This window comes from Oncorhynchus masou, chromosome 17, assembly GCF_036934945.1.
Source record: "Oncorhynchus masou masou isolate Uvic2021 chromosome 17, UVic_Omas_1.1, whole genome shotgun sequence".
NCBI classification, from domain to species: Eukaryota; Metazoa; Chordata; class Actinopteri; order Salmoniformes; family Salmonidae; genus Oncorhynchus; species Oncorhynchus masou.
This window is the reverse complement of record NC_088228.1, coordinates 40477655-40498088: the sequence shown is the minus strand read 5'-3', so window position 1 is coordinate 40498088 and position 20434 is coordinate 40477655. Positions and strand designations below refer to the sequence as shown.

Sequence of the window (20434 nt, the reverse complement as noted above, 5' to 3'; positions counted from 1 at the left end):
TTGCCAAACAGATGCAAGGGGACAGAAAGGAGAAACGTCCCAATGCAGTCTCCATCTGACCACATGCACAGCCCCCAGCCCAAACCAAAGCACATGACCAGTGAGGGAACCTGAACACCTGCACCACTTTCAGATTTAGATGGCGGCGTGGAGCCTTTAACATTGTTATAACAATGTTTGCACTGTTCACCTTCTACGTACTCTAACTCTAATGCTGAGCTCTAACTACCTTCAATGGCCATGCAGGTCTACTCGTTTTAGTTCTACGTATGACAGAGACCATATGAAAGCAACGTGGGCGCCCGGGGAGCCATACCTGAGGGGAGGAAGGCAGCCTGCTGCTGAAACTGCATGTTGGCCAAGGCGTGTTGGTACTGGAGCATGCCAGTGTTGAACATGGCAGAAGCCCCATTAGGCTTCTCCAGGGCTGCCCGCTTGGGCATGGGTGGCATGACACTATGGGGGATCCCCTGACCAGCCCCAACGGAGGGAGGGAAAGAGGGACGGGGGGGAGAGAGAGAGAGAGAGAGATAGGAGAAAAACAACGAGAGAGAATGAGAGAGAAAGAGGTGCGTGAGGGAGGCGTGAGAGAGAGGGTGTGTTGGAAGTAAAAACGGGAAAGAAAACAAAAAAGAGAATTGTTGTTAAGTTAGAGGATAAAAGAGCATCACAACAACAAAGTGTAACCGTGTGTAACACCAGCAAGCAAGCAGCAGTCTACATAATTACTACACAAGCAAGAGCATGGCACTAACTGGGGCTACATAGCATTCATAACCATGATACAATCAGTTACTAAGCTTAATATGGAGGATATACCATATAAATACACCTTGCGCTGACTTTATGCAACTAAAGCAAGCATTGATCTATTAATAAAACAATAAGGCAGCTAAGAAGAGGAAGAGATAGGAAGCATAGAGAGAGAGGGGGCTGCACTGCTAGCGCCATGATCAACTGAATTATGAGCAATCTTATTAACTTGGGTGGGAATGGATCCCTACAATATGACTTTAATCCTATCCCACTCAATCAGACATGCACTAGGAACAAATACATGCATATATACTGTACATACATACTACTGATTTACAACACATTGTACATAAGCTAGAGCCATGCCACCATTTACATTTACTGTTAAAAGCTAAAATGTCCTCAACTCTCTGCTACTGTTAACATAAGCTATAGGTGATTAATTGATTGTGGCCCTTTTTACAGATTCCCATGTCAAATTGGTGTTTGTTTGGGAAGCAGGTTTTTATCGCAAACATGGTGGAGGTGGTCAATTCAGTCAAAGCCGGGAAGGAACCACAATCAGTTTATCACAGGCAATAATGACACATATAGCAACAGGAGAAAAGAAAACACATTACGACAACAAACTACAATTAAATAGCTATATCTGGGTTAAGACATTGCACTACGACAAAGCCACATGCCAAGCTAAAAGGTGAAAGGTCATAGTACCAGGTCAAAGGTTGCGTCGAGGGGTCGCTTCAGTGATTTGACAGCCGACTGAGTCTTAATTAGCAGGCAGCGAGCACATGATGGCAATGGGCCAATGGGGTTCAAGCGCATTAACATAAACCAGCAAGCAGAGGTGCATCATGGGGGCAGCAGTGCAGTTCGGGTAGGTGAGAAAAAAACAACAAATAAAAAACAAATCATTGGAATGCAGTATACAAGGGGATAACATGACTAGGGCATGCACAGTGTGTAGACACTACAGTACTATGGCTGGGAGCTACAGTACAGTACATGGTCATGAGTTCAATAATGGTCTAGCTAAATCAAATACTGTGAAAAGATGTAAACAAGAATCAAATGGATTGCACACTGTCATTACTTCAAAACACTGGGCATTGAGTGATATGATCACACTTTCAAATAAATATAACTTATGAAGCATTCATAAACCCTTTATAAGGTCTACAACAAATGTCATACTTGATGAAGTGTAGTATAGGGTTTATACCACATCTGGTATAGCACCAGATGTAAGGACCTGTTATATCACCTTTATATAGTGTGACATTTGCTTATAAATGATTATGAAGCATCTATGCAGGCCTTATAAAGGGTTTATGAAGCCTTTATTAAGCAATATGAGCTATAGAATGTTTAAAGTGGGACAAGTGGGACTATTAAATAATCAAAAAGCCATACACTCTAATCTTTCACTGTGCACATCATAGTCATTGTCTCATTACAATGATTAAACACCACAACGTTTGTTTTTTGCTCTTCATACAAAGCATGGCAAATACTAGGAACAATAGACAAGTGTTACAACGCTAGTTTAGCTGTGGATGTTCAGCTAGAGAGGAATGACCATTGTTATATTAGACTTAGACTGCAGTCAGATAAGCACATTGAATGCCAAGAGGAACCTATGCAGGGGAAGCACACATGGAGACCGAGGATGAAGATACAGATACGATCAGTTAGATCAGCTAAACGCCCGTGTTTCTTTAACCAGCTAACGCCATCAGGCAGAGAAAAAGACTGAGCCATATAATATAATAGAGACGTTGCCTGTAGGCACATATCTAAGATCAGTTTCTCTGCTTACCCTCCCCAAATCCTAACCATATCCATTGCAACGTCAAAACCCATAACTGACCTTAGATCTGTGGCTATGGGCAGCTTCATCCTACTGTGTGTATTTCCTCATTCCTACAATGCGACTGTTTCCTAGATGATCCAAGATGGCGGACTACTCACCATGGCTGCGGCGGCAGTGGCCTGGTTCACCTGGTGCTGTGCAGCCTTGATCTTGGCCTGCAGGTGGGCCGGAGGGTGGAAGTACTTGCACTTCTCCCTGGAGCAGCGGCCCTTGATGTAGTCCATGCACACGGTGACCGTGTTGTCGTTGGTGTCGATCATGGTGCTGTCGGAGGGGTGGGAGAAGCGGCAGTCATTCTCCCCCCGGGAGCAGTTGCCCCGCTGGTACTCACGACACACCTGGCGAGGGGGAGAGGGTGTGAGGGAGGGATGAATACATTGATACACATTAGCTTGGTTTCCATCCAATTGGCGACAGATTTTCATGTGAATATTCTAAAATATCCACCGCCATTTATAGCATAATTCATGTTCATAATTCATATGAACGCATAATTCATTCATTTTCATTCATTTCATTATCTATCAGCATTTATAAAATTGGACCAAAACTTCCTGTTTCCATCACAACTGGCGTGATTTTTTTAAAATACGGCTTAACACACAAAAACTGTGGATGGAAACGTGGTTAGTCGTACAGACATAAGCATTAAGCAAAGTCCCTGTGTGTTGGACATGGCATTTGAAGGGCAGCAGAGGGCAGCACTGGCTTTATGTTAACACAGCATGATGTGGCCTAGAATCAGCACAGGCTGCTGGAGCAGGGAGGGGGGGGTCCGTCAATCTGAATCGCTTACCTCCAGTCTGTCTGTCCTCATGAGTTTCTGTGCAGCTGCGGCTGCAGCATTGGGGACCTGGCCGTGGTTGGGGTGGCCTGCCATGAGAACCTGCGGGCTGGGCATGATCTCTGCCTGCATCAGGCCGGGCGATACCGGGCCCAGGTACGGGTTGAAGGCTGCTGCTGCCGCGCTGGCATTGGTGGCCAGGCCTGGTGCCATAGAGAACATAGGCTGCAATCGGGAGGAGGGGGCGGGCGGATAGAGACAAGGGTCAAAGGTGAGAGGTTATATTTCCTGGTATGTTAAATGTACTGTATTCAATGTTATGTGGCTTATCTACACTGATACTGAATTCCCTATATAGTGCACTGCTTTAGGGCTCTGCATGCTCAGAAGTAGTACACTACATAGGGAATAGAGTGTCATTTGAGACGCAGCCGACTGTAAGTGTTGTCATGTAATTACTTGATGTAAACTGAACCTGTTGCTGTCTTGGACCAGGTCATAGAGACTAACCTGGATTGGCAAAGGTTGAATGAAATGAAGAGGGGTTTCAGGTCCTAGGATTCAGTCACAGTTCAGTTATATTCTTTTCCACTCACGTGTATGTGTGTGTATGTGTGCATGTGTGTGTTCTCTCACCATTGTGTATGTGTGTGCCTTCACATCCCTACTGTATTTGTCTCACCATAGGCTGTAGCTGTGTGCCGGGCATCATGGCGTTTGCGAGCTGCATCTGCTGGGCCAGCATGGCCATGTTCTTCTGTTGGATGAGGTTGTTCCTGCCGTTGATCTCCAGCTGGGTCTTCAGGTGGCCAGGAGGGTGCAGGTACTTACAGTTCTCCCTGGAACAACGGCCCTGAGAGAGGGAGAGGGAGGTGCGAAAGGGGGGGGGGGGGGGGGTTGGACAGCAAGAGAGAGAAGCAATGTGTCAAAGTAAAGTAAGTTGATTCAGATTCAGACAGCACTGCTTTAAAGACGTCCTCCAGTGATTCTTGAACTTTTGCTGTTGAAAAGCGATATCCCAAGTATGAATACAGTTAAGTACACACAAAAAATGTTTTTGAGCAAAATTGTGTTTTTTTAGAGAAAACAAACTTCAAGGAGACTGCCTCGCCTGGTTCACCAACTACTTCTCTGATAGAGTTCAGTGTGTCAAATCGGAGGGCCTGTTGTCCGGACCTCTGGCAGTCTCTATGGGGGTACCACAGGGTTCAATTCTCGGGCCGACTCTTTTCTCTGTATATGTCAAGGATGTTGCTCTTGCTGCGGGTGATTCATTGATCCACTTCTACGCAGACGACACCATTCTCTATACTCCTGGCCCTTCTTTCGACACTGTGTTAACAAACCTCCAAACGAGCTTCAATGCCATACAACACTCTTTCTGTGGCCTCCAACTACTCTTAAATGCTAGTAAAACTAAATGCATGGGGCGGCAGTGTAGCCTAGTGGTTAGAGCATTGGACTAGTAACCGAAAGGTTGCAAGTTCAAATCCCCGAGCTGACAAGGTACAAAATCTGTCGTTCTGTCCCTGAACAGGCAGTTAACCCACTGTTCCTAGGCCGTCATTGAAAATAAGAATTTGTTCTTAACTGACTTGCCTAGTAAAATAAAGGTAAAATAAAAAAATAAAAAATGCCCTTCAACCCATCGCTACTCGCACCTGCCTGCCCGACTAACATCACTACTCTGGACGGTTCTGACTTAGAATACGTGGACAACTACAAATACCTAGGTGTCTGGCTAGACTGTAAACTCTCCTTCCAGACTCATATCAAACATCTCCAATCCAAAATGTAATCTAGAATCGGCTTCCTATTTCGCAACAAAGCCTCCTTCACTCACGCTGCCAAACATACCCTCGTAAATCGGACTATCCTACCGATCCTCGACTTCGGCGATGTCATTTACAAAATAGCCTCCAACACTCTACTCAGCAAACTGGATGCAGTCTATCTCAGTGCCATCCGTTTTGTCACCAAAGCCCCATATACCACCCACCACTGCGACCTGTATGCTCTCGTCGGCTGACCCTCACTACATAACTACATATTTGTCGCCAGACCCACTGGCTCCAGGTCATTTATAAGTCTTTGCTAGGTAAAGCTCAGCCTTATCCCAGCTCACTGGTCACTATAGCAACACCCACCCGTTGCACGCACTCCAGCAGGTATATTTCACTGGTCATCCCCAAAGCCAACACCTAATTTGGCCACCTTTCATTCCAGTTCTCTGCTGCCAATGACTGGAACGAATTGCAAAAATCGCTGAAGGAGACTTATATCTCCCTCACTAACTTTAAGCATCAGCTATCTGAGCAGTTTACTGATTACTGGAGCTGTACACAGCCCATCTATAAATAGCCCATCCAGCTACCTACCTCATCCCCATATTTGTTTTTCTGCTCTTTTGCACACCAGTATTTCTACTTGCACATCCTCATCTGCACATATTCCACTCCAGTGTAAATTGCTAAATTGTAATTACTTCGCCATTATGGCCTATTTATTGCCTTACCTCCTTACTTCATTTGCACACACTGTATACAGATTTTCTATTGTGTTATTGACTGTACGTTTGTTTATTCCATGTGTAACTCTGTGTTGTTGTTTGTGTCCCACTGGTTTGCTTTATCTTGGCCAGGTCGCAGTTGTAAATGAGAACTTGTTCTCAACTAGCCTACCTGGTTAAATAATGGTGAAATAAAATAAAAATTAAATCAAAGAGTTGGTCTGTTGGGAATCAGTGATGTCATTAGCCTCGTCCCTTGCTTGAGGAACAATAGAGGAGAACTAGAGAACAAAAGAGGAAAGGACCCCCCCACCCACACTTTTGCTATGTCATGATTTACCTGGACCACCTATTGAGAAGTGCCTTTTGTTAAGTAAATCAGGTGTTAAAAGAGGTGAAAAGGAGACTGGAGGGCCTCTTTCAGCTGACGACTGTGTGTGTTTCTGTGTGACTGTGTCAGTGTGTGTGTGATATGCTGGGAGCTGTTTATAGCCGCATGCCCCTAACCCTGTTTCACCCTAGGTCTGGGCTATGCCTGGCACTAACTAATTGTTCAGGGCTCTTTATTTCTGCTCTATCCTGTGGGACAAAAATGTCTGTGTGTGTTTCTTTGTGCGTGTGTCAGTGTGTGTGTGAGTGTGCGTCTTTATGCATACTTGAGCATGTGTGTGTGTGTCTGCATACATGTGTTTGTTCAGGTCAGAAGAGGGACTCTGTGACGCTTTAAAAATATATATATATATATTTTACCAGGTAAGTTGACTGAGAACACATTCTCATTTACAGCAACAACCTGGGGAATGGTTACAGGGGAGAGAAGGGGGATGAATGAGCCAATTGTAAACTGGGGATGATTAGGTGACCGTGATGGTATGAAGGACAGCTTGGGAATTTAGCCAGGACACCAGGGTCAACACCCCTACTCTTACAAAAAGTGCCATGGGATCGTTAATGAACTCAGAGAGTCAGGACACCCGTTTAACTTCCCATCCGAAAGACTGCACCCGACACAGGGCAGTGTCCCCAATCATTACCCTGGGGCATTAGGATATTTTTTAGACCTGAAGAAAGAGTGCCTCCTACGGGCCCTCCAACACCACCTGGTCTCCCATCCAGAGACTGACCAGGACCAACCCTGCTTAGCTTCAGAAGCAAGCCAGCAGTGGGATGCAGGGTGGTATGCTGCAGGGTGGTGTGCTGCAGGGTGGTATGCTGCTGGCACAGGGTGGTATGCTGCAGGGTGGTATGCTGCAGGGTGGTATGCTGCAGGGTGGTGTGCTGCAGGGTGGTGTGCTGCAGGGTGGTGTGCTGCAGGGTGGTATGCTGCAGGGTGGTATGCTGCTGGCACAGGGTGGTGTGCTGCAGGGTGGTGTGCTGCAGGGTGGTGTGCTGCAGGGTGGTGTGCTGCAGTGTGGTTTGCTGCAGGGTGGTATGCTGCTGGCACAAGGTGGTATGCTGCAGGGTGGTATGCTGCAGGGTGGTATGCTGCAGGGTGGTATGCTGCAGGGTGGTGTGCTGCAGGGTGGTGTGCTGCTGGCACAGGGTGGTATGCTGCTGGCACAGGGTGGTATGCTGCAGGGTGGTGTGCTGCAGGGTGGTGTGCTGCAGGGTGGTATGCTGCAGGGTGGTATGCTTCAGGGTGGTGTGCTGCTGGCACAGGGTGGTATGCTGCTGGCACAGGGTGGTATGCTGCAGGGTGGTGTGCTGCAGGGTGGTGTGCTGCAGGGTGGTATGCTGCAGGGTGGTATGCTGCAGGGTGGTATGCTGCTGGCGCAGGGTGGTATGCTGCAGGGTGGTGTGCTGCAGGGTGGTGTGCTGCAGGGTGGTGTGCTGCAGGGTGGTATGCTGCAGGGTGGTATGCTGCAGGGTGGTATGCTGCAGGGTGGTGTGCTGCAGGGTGGTGTGCTGCAGGGTGGTATGCTGCAGTGTGGTATGCTGCAGGGTGGTATGCTGCAGGGTGGTGTGCTGCAGGGTGGTATGCTGCTGGCACAGGGTGGTATGCTGCAGTGTGGTATGCTGCAGGGTGGTATGCTGCAGGGTGGTGTGCTGCTGGCACAGGGTGGTATGCTGCAGGGTGGTATGCTGCAGTGTGGTATGCTGCAGGGTGGTATGCTGCAGGATGGTGTGCTGCTGGCACAGGGTGGTATGCTGCAGGGTGGTATGCTGCAGGGTGGTATGCTGCAGGGTGGTATGCTGCAGGATGGTGTGCTGCTGGCACAGGGTGGTATGCTGCTGGGTGGTATGCTGCAGGGTGGTATGCTGCAGTGTGGTATGCTGCAGGATGGTGTGCTGCTGGCACAGGGTGGTATGCTGCAGGGTGGTATGCTGCAGGGTGGTATGCTGCAGGGTGGTATGCTGCAGGATGGTGTGCTGCTGGCACAGGGTGGTATGCTGCAGGGTGGTATGCTGCAGGGTGGTATGCTGCTGGCACAGGGTGGTATGCTGCTGGTTGGAGGACTGCTATCCAGACATCCAGATAGGCTACATGTCAGACAGGAGGTATAAATACATTTCACTCATATGATACATAGATATTGTATCACAGGGCAATATGAGGTCAAACTTCAAAGCGTCAGTGCCAAGAGATAATGAACTAGGGGAGATCGTTTTATGCTGTCTGCTAGGAATACACACTGCCAAGAAGGAGGGGTCTGAGTCGCAGAAATCCTGATGGACTGGGGTCAGAATAGTTCAAGTGTCACACACAGGCCTACACACACACCGGGGACAGAGTAGTTCAAGTGTCACACACAGGCGTACACACACACCGGGGACAGAGTAGTTCAAGTGTCACACACAGGCCTACACACACACCGGGGACAGAGTAGTTCCAGTGTCACACACAGGCGTACACACACACCGGGGACAGAGTAGTTCAAGTGTCACACACAGGCGTACACACACACCGGGGACAGAGTAGTTCAAGTGTCACACACAGGCGTACACACACACCGGGACAGAGTAGTTCAAGTGTCACACACAGGCGTACACACACACCGGGGACAGAGTAGTTCAAGTGTCACACACAGGCGTACACACACACCGGGGACAGAGTAGTTCAAGTGTCACACACAGGCGTACACACACACCGGGGACAGAGTAGTTCCAGTGTCACACACAGGCCTACACACACACCGGGGACAGAGTAGTTCAAGTGTCACACACAGGCCTACACACACACCGGGGACAGAATAGTTCAAGTGTCAGACACAGGCCTACACACACACCGGGGACAGAGTAGTTCAAGTGTCACACACAGGCGTACACACACACCGGGGACAGAGTAGTTCCAGTGTCACACACAGGCCTACACACACACCGGGGACAGAGTAGTTCAAGTGTCACACACAGGCCTACACACACACCGGGGACAGAGTAGTTCCAGTGTCACACACAGGCGTACACACACACCGGGGACAGAGTAGTTCAAGTGTCACACACAGGCGTACACACACACCGGGGACAGAGTAGTTCAAGTGTCACACACAGGCCTACACACACACCGGGGACAGAGTAGTTCAAGTGTCACACACAGGCCTACACACACACCGGGGACAGAGTAGTTCAAGTGTCACACACAGGCGTACACACACACCGGGGACAGAGTAGTTCAAGTGTCACACACAGGCGTACACACACACCGGGGACAGAGTAGTTCAAGTGTCACACACAGGCGTACACACACACCGGGGACAGAGTAGTTCAAGTGTCACACACAGGCGTACACACACACCGGGGACAGAGTAGTTCAAGTGTCACACACAGGCCTACACACACACCGGGGACAGAGTAGTTCAAGTGTCAGACACAGGCCTACACACACACTGGGGTCAGAGTAGTTCAAGTGTCACACACAGGCGTACACACACACCGGGGACAGAGTAGTTCAAGTGTCACACACAGGCGTACACACACACCGGGGACAGAGTAGTTCAAGTGTCACACACAGGCCTACACACACACCGGGGACAGAGTAGTTCAAGTGTCACACACAGGCGTACACACACACCGGGGACAGAGTAGTTCAAGTGTCACACACAGGCGTACACACACACCGGGGACAGAGTAGTTCAAGTGTCACACACAGGCGTACACACACACCGGGGACAGAGTAGTTCAAGTGTCACACACAGGCCTACACACACACTGGAGTCATGTTCATATAACAGGTGACACACACACTGGAGTCATGTTCATGTAACAGGTGACACACACACTGGAGTCATGTTCATGTAACAGGTGACACACTGGAGTCATGTTCATGTTACAGGTGACACACACACTGGAGTCATGTTCATGTAACAGGTGACACACTGGAGTCATGTTCATGTAACAGGTGGCACACACACTGGAGTCATGTTCATGTAACAGGTCACACACACACTGGAGTCATGTTCATGTAACAGGTGACACACTGGAGTCATGTTCATGTAGCAGGTGGCACACACACACAGCCCTGTTCTTTACGACAGATATTTATTTACTGACATTCCACGGGCACAGCTGAGCTGACCGGCCGAGGTAGCAGGGTCCTCCCACCGGGGACACACTGGTTGAATCAACGTTGTTTCCACATAATTTTTATGAAATTACATTGAAACAATGTGGAATAGGTGTTGAATTTACATCAGTGCCCAGTGGGCACACTCAATCACAAATAGAGCTGCTGTCTGGGTGCTTCTCAATAGTCTAACATATACGCCTCTCTTTGTTTCCTTTCCTCTATTCGCAATGACATGAAATACTTGGACAGGTCAAAGGAAGCAAATTCCTGGCGGGCATTCTCCATATTGCTTTCATCCTGGGTTTTCAGATCAGTGGAGAGGAAGGAAAGGAGATAAGGAGAGGAAACCGCGTTGCACAATTGAGATGCACCCTCAGAAGTTTCGTTACTCAGATACAGGCAGGAAAAAGTGTTGTGCATAAGAGTGTTGTTGTGTCTGCGTCACAGCACACCACGTCAGTCACAACTACAACAGGAGACGTAACGCCTCGGGACAGTGTGTGTGTGTGGTGTGTGTGTGTGTGTGTGTGTGTGTGACAGTGTCTATCACAAACAGAGGGACGTCTATCCTACGCAGACATTTGACTTGTTGAGACTTGTGACTCAGAAATGTCAACAACTGGGTCAAATTGTATCTCATGATCCCTGCCTCAGCACTGCTGTGTGACTGACTGGCTGGTTTAAACACTGTTATTAAACCCTATCACTACATGTACTTAACCTAAATTGCTATAGATAATGGCTTAACGACTGGCATGTGAAATGTAGGTTAAATGGTAAATGGTTTTGAAAGTAGGCTTGGGCAACATACCGTTTATACGGTATCTGGGTATCTCGAAATATGATTTTCAATATGGTATTTAACAAAAAAACATTGTTATGGGGGGGGGGGGGGGCTGCTACGGCACTGCTGATACCTAACTATAAGTTAAGTATAACTATAAGAAATCTAAGATGTGTCAAATTAATCATATCTAGCTCAGGGCTCCAGCTATGCATTTGGTTTGTTAATTTGCTAACTAAGAGGCACGATGTCAAGATCAAGCTTCTTGGTTACAGAAGAGATATTCAATCCCCTCCTGGATCAAGATCCCTGTTGTCTAAATTGTACAGTGAGGGGGAAGTATTTGATCAGAATAGCAACAAAAAAATCCAGAAAAGCACATGTCAAAAATGTTGCATTTTAATGAGGGAAATAAGTATTTGACCCCTCTGAAAAACATGACTTAGTACTTGGTGGCAAAACCCTTGTTGGCAATCAGAGGTCAGACATTTCTTGTAGTTTTTACACATCTCAGGAGGGATTTTGTCCCACTCCTCTTTGCAGATCTTCTCCAAGTCATTAAGGTTTCGAGGCTGACGTTTGGCAACTCGAACCTTCAGCTCCCTCCACAGATTTTGTATGGGTTTAAGGTTTGGAGACTGGCTAGGCCACTCCAGGACCTTAATGTGTTCTTCTTGAGCCACTCCTTTGTTGCCTTGGCCATGTGTTTTGGGTCATTGTCATGCTGGAATACCCATCCACGACCCATTTTCAATGCCCTGGCTGAGGGAAGGAGGTTCTCACCCAAGATTTGACTGTACATGGGCCCATCCATCGTCCCTTTGATGCGGTGAAGTTGTCCTGTCCCCATAGCAGAACCTCCCCCCCAAAGCATGTTTCCACCTCCATGTTTGACGGTGGGGATGGTGTTCTTGGGATCATATGCAGCATTCCTCCTCCTCCAAACACGGCGAGTTGAGTTGATTCCAAAGAGCTCCATTTTGGTCTCATCTAACCACAACACTTTCACCCAGTTGTCCTCTGAATCATTCAGATGTTCATTGGCAAACTTCAGATGGGCATGTATATGTGCTTTCTTGAGTAGGGTGACCTTGCGGCCACTTCAGGATTTCAGTCCTTCACGGCGTAGTGTGTTACCAATTGTTTTCTTGGTGACTATGGTCCCAGCTGCCTTGAGATCATTGACAAGATCCTCCCGTGTAGTTCTGGGCTGATTCCTCACTGTTCTCATGATCATTGCAACTCCACGAGGTGAGATCTGTCGTGGAGCCTCAGGCCGAGGGAGATTGGCAGTTCTTTTGTGTGTCTTCCATTTGCGAATAATCGCACCAACTGTTGTCACCTTCTCACCAAGCTGCTTGGCGATGGTCTTGTAGCCCATTCCAGCCTTGTGTAGATCTACAATCTTGTCCCTGACATCCTTGGAGAGCTCTTTGGTCTTGGCCATGGTGGAGAGTTTGGAATCTGATTGATTGCTTCTGTGGCCAGGTGTGTTTTATACAGGTAACAAGCTCCCTTTAAGAGTGTGCTTCTAATCTCAGCTCGTTACTAGTATAAAAGACACCTGGGAGAAGAAATCTTTCTGATTGGGGGGGGGTCAAATACTTATTTCCCTCATTAAAATGCAAATCAATTTATAACACTTTTGACATGCGTTTTTCTGGATTTTGTTGTTGTTATTCTGTCTCTCACTGTTCAAGTAAACCAACCATTAAAATTATACCATTTCTTTGTCAGTGGGCAAATGTACTTTCAGTAATACGTATACCCAGGTATGGTACAGAAACAGTTTGAAAATCTGGATACCCCCTAACACTAGCTGAAAGACTCAACTTCTCTGTCATTCAAGTTAAATGATGCATGCAGGCAGAAGGGCAACTCTATGTGATGGTAACACATCACCAAGTTAACAGGAGTTATGATTGTAAACATGTTCAGAGAGGTCAAAAAGGAGAGTCCAAATTGAAATATCGATACAGTTCTTAGACTGGACTGATGGACTAACTGGCTAATGTACAAAAGCTGTGAGTCAGAAACTTGGAGAGAAACTACGCAGAGCTTGTTTTGAAAGAGGCTCTAGATCCATAAAGAACTGTTCTGAAAATATGTTCTAAATCTACAGAGATTTGCTCATCCAGAGGCGGCGCTCCTAGTGGCCAGGGACTTTAATGCAGGGAAACTTAAATCTGTCTCACCTCATTTCCACCAGCATGTTAAATATACAACCAGAGGAAAAACACTCTGGACCACCTTTATTCCACACACAGAGATACACACAAAGCTCTCCCTCGTCCTCCATTTGGCTAATCTGACCATAATTCTATCCTCCTGATTCCTGCTCACAAGCACAAACTAAAGCAGGAAGCACCAGTGACTCGGTCAATAAAGAAGTGGTCAGATGAAGCAGATCTTAAGCTACAGGACTGTTATCCGAGCACAGACTGGAATATGTTCCGGGATTCTTTGGGTGGCATTGAGGAGTACACCACATCAGTCACTGGCTTCATCAATACCACATCAGTCACTGGCTTCATCAATAAGAGCATCGTTGATGTCGTCCCCACAGTGACCATTCGTACATACCCAATCAGAGCTGCTGATTTCAAGGAGCGGGACTTTAACCCGGACGCTTATAAGAAATCCCGCTATGCCCTCAGACAAACCATCAAACAGGAAAATTCAAACAGGTCAATATTCACACCAGGACATGTACTCTGAGCATGGCATGACCAACTGGCAAGTGTCTTCACTGACATGTTCAACCTCTCCCTCCTTGAGTCTGTAATAACAACATGTTTCAAGCAGACCACCGTAGTCCCTGTGCCCAAGAACACTAAGGTAACCTACCTAAACGACTACTGACCCGTAGCACTCACGTCTGTAGCCATGAAGTGCTTTGAAAGGCTGGTCATGGCTCACATCAACACCATTATCCCAGAAACCCTAGACCCACTCCAATTTGCAGACCACCCCAACAGATCCACAGTTGACGCAATCTCTATTGCACTCCACATTGCCCTTTCCCACCTGGACAAAAGGAACACCTATGTGAGAAGGTTATTCATTGTCTACAGCTCGCCGTTCAACACTATAGTGCCCTCAAAGCTCATCAGTAAGCTAAGGACCCTGGGACTAAACACCTCCCTCTGCAACTGGATCCTGGATTTCCTGACGGGCCGCCCCCAGGTGCTGAGGGTAGGTAACAACACACCTGCCACGCTGATCCTCAACACTGGGGCCCGTCAGGGGTGTGTGATCCTTGATTTCCTGACGGGCCGCCCCCAGGTGGTAAGGGTAGGTGACAACTAGAGCTTTACCAAATATGATTTTTCAATACCGATACCGATTATTGGAGGACCAAAAAAAGCTGATACTGATTAATCAGCCGATTTTTATATATATATTTGTAATAATGACATTTACAACAATACTGAATGAACACTTATATTTTAACTTAATATAATACATAAATAAAAATAAATTTAGTCTCAAATAAATAATGAAACATGTTCAATTTGGTTTAAATAATGCAAAAACACAGTGTTGGAGAAGAAAGTAAAAGTGCAATATGTGCCATGTAAGAAAGCTAACGTTTCAGGTCCTTGCTCAGAACTTGAGAACATATGAAAGCTGTTGGTTCCTTTTAACATGAGTCTTCAATATTCCCAGGTAAGAAGTTTTAGGTTGTAGTTATTATAGGACTATTTCTCTATACCATTTGTATTTCCTATACCTTTGACTATTGGATGTTCTTATAGACACTATAGTATTGGCAGCCTAACACAGGAAAGTACTGTTTGAATGAATGCTTACGAGCCTGCTGCTGCCTTCCACCGCTCAGTCAGACTGCTCTATCGAATATCAAATCATAGATTAATTATAATATAATAAACTAATACGAGCCTTAGGTCATTAATATGGTCAAATCTGGAAACTAAACATTAATTATTTTAGTGAAATACGGAACAGTTCTGTATTTTATCGAACGGGTGGCATTCCTAAGTCTAAATATTGGTATTACATTGCACAACCTTCAATGTTATGTCATAATTATGTACAATTTTGGCAAATTAATTACGGTCTTTGTTAGGAAGAAATGGTCTTCACACAGTTCGCAACGAGCCAGGCGGCCCAAACTATTGCATGTACCCAGACTCTGCTTGCACTGAACGCAAGAGAAGTGACACAATTTCACCTGGTTAATATTGCCTGCTGACATGAATTTCTTTTAACTAAATATGCAGGTTTAAAAAATATATACTTGTGTATTGATTTTAAGAAAGGCATTGATGTTTATGGTTAGGTACATTGGTGCAACGTACATTGGTGCTTTTTTTCACGAATGTGCTTGTTAAATCATCACCTGTTTGGTGAAGTAGGCTGTGATTGGATGATAAAATATCAGGCACCCCATTGATTATTTGCAACGCAGGACCAGCTAGTTAACCTCGTAATATCATCAACCATGTGTAGTTAACTAGTGATTATGTGAAGATTGATTGTTTTTTTATAAGATACGTTTCATGCTAGCTAGCAACTTACCTTGGCTCCTTGCTGCACTCGCGTAACAGGTGGTCAGCCTGCCAACCAGTCTCCTTGTGGAGTAACAGGTGGTCAGCCTGCCACACAGTCTCCTCATGGAGTGCAATGTAACCGGCCATACCCGGCGTCCAAAAATGCTGATTACCGATTGTTATGAAAACTTGAAATCGGCCCTAATTAAATCGGCCATGCTGATTAATCGGTCGACCTCTAGTAACAACACATCTGCTGATCCTCAACACGGGGGCCCCTGAAGGGGTGAATGCTCAGTCTCTTCCTGTGTTCCCTGTTCACCCATGAATGCATGGCCAGGCATGACTCCAACACCATACATTAAGTTTGCCAATGACACAACAGCGGTAGGCCTGATCACAGACAATGATGAGACAGCCAATAGGGAGGACATCAGAGACTTGGCCATGTGGTGCCAGGATAACAACCTCTCCCTCAACGTGAGCAAGACAAAGGAGATAATTGTGGACTACAGGAAAGGAAGGATAGAGCACGCCCCCATTCTCCTCGACGGGGCTGTAGTACAGCAGGTTGAGAACCTCAAGTTCCTTTGGCATTCACATCACCAGCAAACTAACATGCTCCAAACACACCAAGACAGACAAAGCCTATTCCCCCGCAGGAGACTGAAAAGATTTGGCATGGGTCCTCAGATCCTCAAAAAGTTATACAGCTGCACCGTCGAGAGCATCCTGACTGGTTGTATTACTGCCTGGTACGGCAACTGCTCGCCCTCCGACCTCAAGGTACCTGCGTAAGGCCCAGTACATCACTGGGGCCAAGCTTCCTGCCATCCAGGACCTCTACACCAGGCGGTGTCAGAGGAAGGCCCTAAAGACTCTAGCCACCCTTGTCATAGACTGTTGTTGGCAAGCGGTACCGGAGAACCAAGTCTAGGTCCAAAAGGCTTCTTAACAGCTTCTACCCCCAAGCCATAAGACTCCTGAACAGCAAATCAAATAGTTACCCAGACTATTTGCATTGTCCCCCACCCCCTCTTTTACACTGCTGCTACTCTCGGATTATGATCTATGCATAGTCACTTTAACTCTACCTACATGTACAATATTACCTCAATTACCTCGACTAACCTGTGGCCCCGCACATTGACGCTGTACCGGTATCCCCTGTATTAAGCCTCGCAACTGTTATTTTACTGCTGCTCTTTAAATATTAGTTATTTAAATGTTTTACTTATCTATTTTTTACTTAACACTTATTTTTCTTAAAACTGCATTGTTGGTTAAGGGCTTGTACAGTAAGTAAGCATTTCACTGTAAGGTCTACACCTGTTGTATTCGGCACGTGACAAATAAACATTTGATTAGAACTACGAAGAAGTGTTCTGAAAAGAGGTTCTAGCTCTAAGCAGAACTGTTCCCGAAAAGAAGATCTAAAACTGAGTAGAACTGAGCATATTCAAAGCTACTAGCATGAGCTCAAATCTCATGAGCTGAACTGGCATTCATAAACATTCTGACACATAATAGTGAGCAGCGAGGAGGAGCTCTGAAACAGAGCTGCAGCTCTGATAGCAGTCAGCCAGAGACTGGCATGCGGGGGGGGCGGGGGTAGTTAACGAGCCGTGAGGGATCGCGTTGCGCTCCCCCCCACCTGACCCCAGCCGTTCCACGTTGGATTTACTCTAGTGGCATTGGGCGAGGGAGGACCGTTGACCCCCGCAGAGGAAACCATTAGGGCCTGACATTACTGCCACGGCATCTCTGCTGAGTCATCCCTTGTGCAGAAATAAGAGCAGTGGCTAAAGAACGCTGCCATTTTGAATAGTTAAATATGCCCCAGCAGAGGAAATGTCAGACGGTGTAAGCTGGGAGGGGGACAGACAAAGTGAGTCACGTACGGTAGCGTAACCCTGCATCAGTGAAATACTAGAACCTGCTGCATGAGAAGTCCTTAGTGACGGTCAGAGATAGAGAGGAATGAGGGAGAGAGAGAGAGTGTAAGGGTGATAAGGTAGAGGGAGCAAGAGACACACAGCAACAGAATGAGAGACACACGTAGATGGATAGAGATAAAAAGAGAGAGACTGAGAGATAAATAGAGAGACGGGGAAAGAGAGACAGTCAGACAGATGTTCTCTCTCATATGATGTTGTCTTGCTTCTGTGCTGTTATTACACCAGGGGCCTTGAGGAGCCATGTACACGGCAACAGACCAGCCCAGTGTTCCAGTCCTAACAGCAGTGAAATCCCTGCTTGCTCCCTGATCCCTCACAGATACATAAAGGAAACTCTGTAATGGAACACCACAGACTTATAAAGACATATAATCACTATGATTTCGTGAGGAGAGGTAAAGCAAGGCACGCTACAACAGTGAAATTGTCTTCATTATTCAAATATCATGTACATCCATATGCAACAGTTCTTTTTATCTCGGTCTAATGTAAGTTATCATTATTGTACTTTCATTATAATGCGAACCACATTATGAGAAGCAGCTGGGTTATACTGTTTCATAAGAATAGTCTTTTAAATATAGCCTGGCAAATCTGAGGCCTCTCTTTCCTCTGCTGCTGGAAAACAAGCCCTATTCCACTGTTCTAATGTGCCAGGGGCCTCATTTATAACCATTGTGTACATTTTATACTAAAGATCTTCGTGTGCCATTTCAAAAAAATATTTCAGATTCATAAACTTGGCGTACACCATGTTTTCATTATACATCTGACCCATCATGAAATTGTGCGCGTGTGAATGAGCATTATAACTCCGCCTGAACAACTTCCATCACCCTTTTATGATGACAATAATGTGGTTATTTGCTGTATACTTGGAGTTATTGGAATTAAAAGGAAATAGCTATGGCTATTGGCGAACTTGATCAAATGTCATTGGAGGTGTTGGCAGAATGTTTCCTTTTGCAGTGTCATTTGCTGTAGGATATCTGACCGATTTAAAAAAATAAAAATAAATCGTCCCACTGTCAACTGCGTTTATTTTGCCGATCCTTGACTTCGGCGATGTCATTTACAAATAGCCTCCAACACTCAGCAATACTCAGCAAACTGGATGTAGTCTATCACAGTGCCATCCGTTTTGTTACAAAAGCCTCATATACTACCCACCACTGCGACCTGTATGCTCTCGTTGGCTGGCTCTCGCTTCATATTCGTCACCAAACCCACTGGCTCCAGATCATCTATAAGTCTTTGCTAGGTAAAGCCCTGCCTTATCTCAGCTCACTGGTCACCATAGCAACACCCAGCAGTACGCGCTTCAGCAGGTGTATTTCACTGGTCATCCCCAAAGCCAACACGTCCTGAGCTGCCTTCCCTTCCAGTTCTCTGCTGCCAATGACTGGAACGAATTGCAAAAATCACTGAAGCTGGAGACTTAACTAAAGTCCCTCACTAACTTTAAGCATCAGCTGTCAGAGCAGCTTACCGATCGCTGCAGCTGTACACAGTCCATCTGTAAATAGCACAACTATCTCATCCCCATATTGTTATTTATCTTCTTGCTCTTTTGCACCCCAGTATCACATCATCATCTATCACTCCAGTGTTAATGCTAAATTGTAATTATTTCACCTCTATGGCCTATTTATTGCCTTACCTCGTTAATCTTCTACATTTGCACACACTGTACATAGCTTTATATATTGTGTTATGGACTGTACGCTTGTTTACATGTAACTCTGTGTTGCTGTTTTTGTCCCACTGCTTTGCTTTATCTTGGCCAGGTTGCAGTTGTAAATGAGAACTTGTTCTCAACTGGCCTACCTGGTTAAATAAAGGTGTTCTCAACTGGCCTACCTGGTTAAATAAAGGTGTTCTCAACTGGCCTACCTGGTTAAATAAAGGTGTTCTCAACTGGCCTACCTGGTTAAATAAAGGTGTTCTTAACTGGCCTCCCTGGTTAAATAAAGGTGTTCTCAACTGGCCTACCTGGTTAAATAAAGGTGTTCTCAACTGGCCTACCTGGTTAAATAAAGGTGTTCTCAACTGGCCTACCTGGTTAAATAAAGTACTTCAACCACTAGGTCTAACGTTTGCACAAAGCTACGAGGCTACTTTTGCCCTCTTGCAATGCAATACTTCAACCACTAGGTCTAACGTTTGCACAAAGCTACGAGGCTACTTTTGCCCTCTTGCAATGCAATACTTCAACCACTAGGTCTAACGTTTGCACAAAGCTACGAGGCTACTTTTGCCCTCTTGCAATGCAATACTTCAACCACTAGGTCTAACGTTTGCACAAAGCTACGAGGCTACTTTTGCCTTCTTGCAATGCAATACTTCAACCACTAGGTCTAACGTTTGCACAAAGCTACGAGGCTACTTTTGCCCTCTTGCAATGCAATACTTCAACCACTAGGTCTAACGTTTGCACAAAGCTACGAGGCTACTTTTGCCCTCTTGCAATGCAATACTTCAACCACTATGTCTAACGTTTGCACAAAGCTACGAGGCTACTTTTGCCCTCTTGCAATGCAATACTTCAACCACTAGGTCTAACGTTTGCACAAAGCTACGAGGCTACTTTTGCCCTCTTGCAATGCAATACTTCAACCACTATGTCTAACGTTTGCACAAAGCTACGAGGCTACTTTTGCCTTCTTGCAATGCAATACTTCAACCACTAGGTCTAACGTTTGCACAAAGCTACGAGGCTACTTTTGCCCTCTTGCAATGCAATACTTCAACC

At 46.1% G+C, this 20434-nt stretch overlaps 1 protein-coding gene across 18 annotated transcripts in view; it reads right to left on the bottom strand.

Moving 5' to 3' along the window:
• The window catches only part of mbnl1 (muscleblind-like splicing regulator 1), a 121499-nt gene that overhangs the window by 10847 nt on the left and 90218 nt on the right, over window positions 1-20434 (bottom strand). For 10 of the 18 annotated variants that reach the window (XM_064993363.1, XM_064993367.1, XM_064993362.1 and 7 more), the window contains 6 exons: window positions 4096-4266; window positions 3873-3923; window positions 3426-3638; window positions 2728-2967; window positions 1471-1524; window positions 317-470 (listed from right to left, as the gene is read on the bottom strand). In XM_064993363.1, the coding sequence (XP_064849435.1) occupies window positions 317-470; window positions 1471-1524; window positions 2728-2967; window positions 3426-3638; window positions 3873-3923; window positions 4096-4266 (883 nt within the window). The remainder of the gene's footprint in view (window positions 1-316; window positions 471-1470; window positions 1525-2727; window positions 2968-3425; window positions 3639-3872; window positions 3924-4095; window positions 4267-20434) is intronic. The other 8 variants (XM_064993371.1, XM_064993374.1, XM_064993379.1 and 5 more) reach the window with 3 other exon arrangements.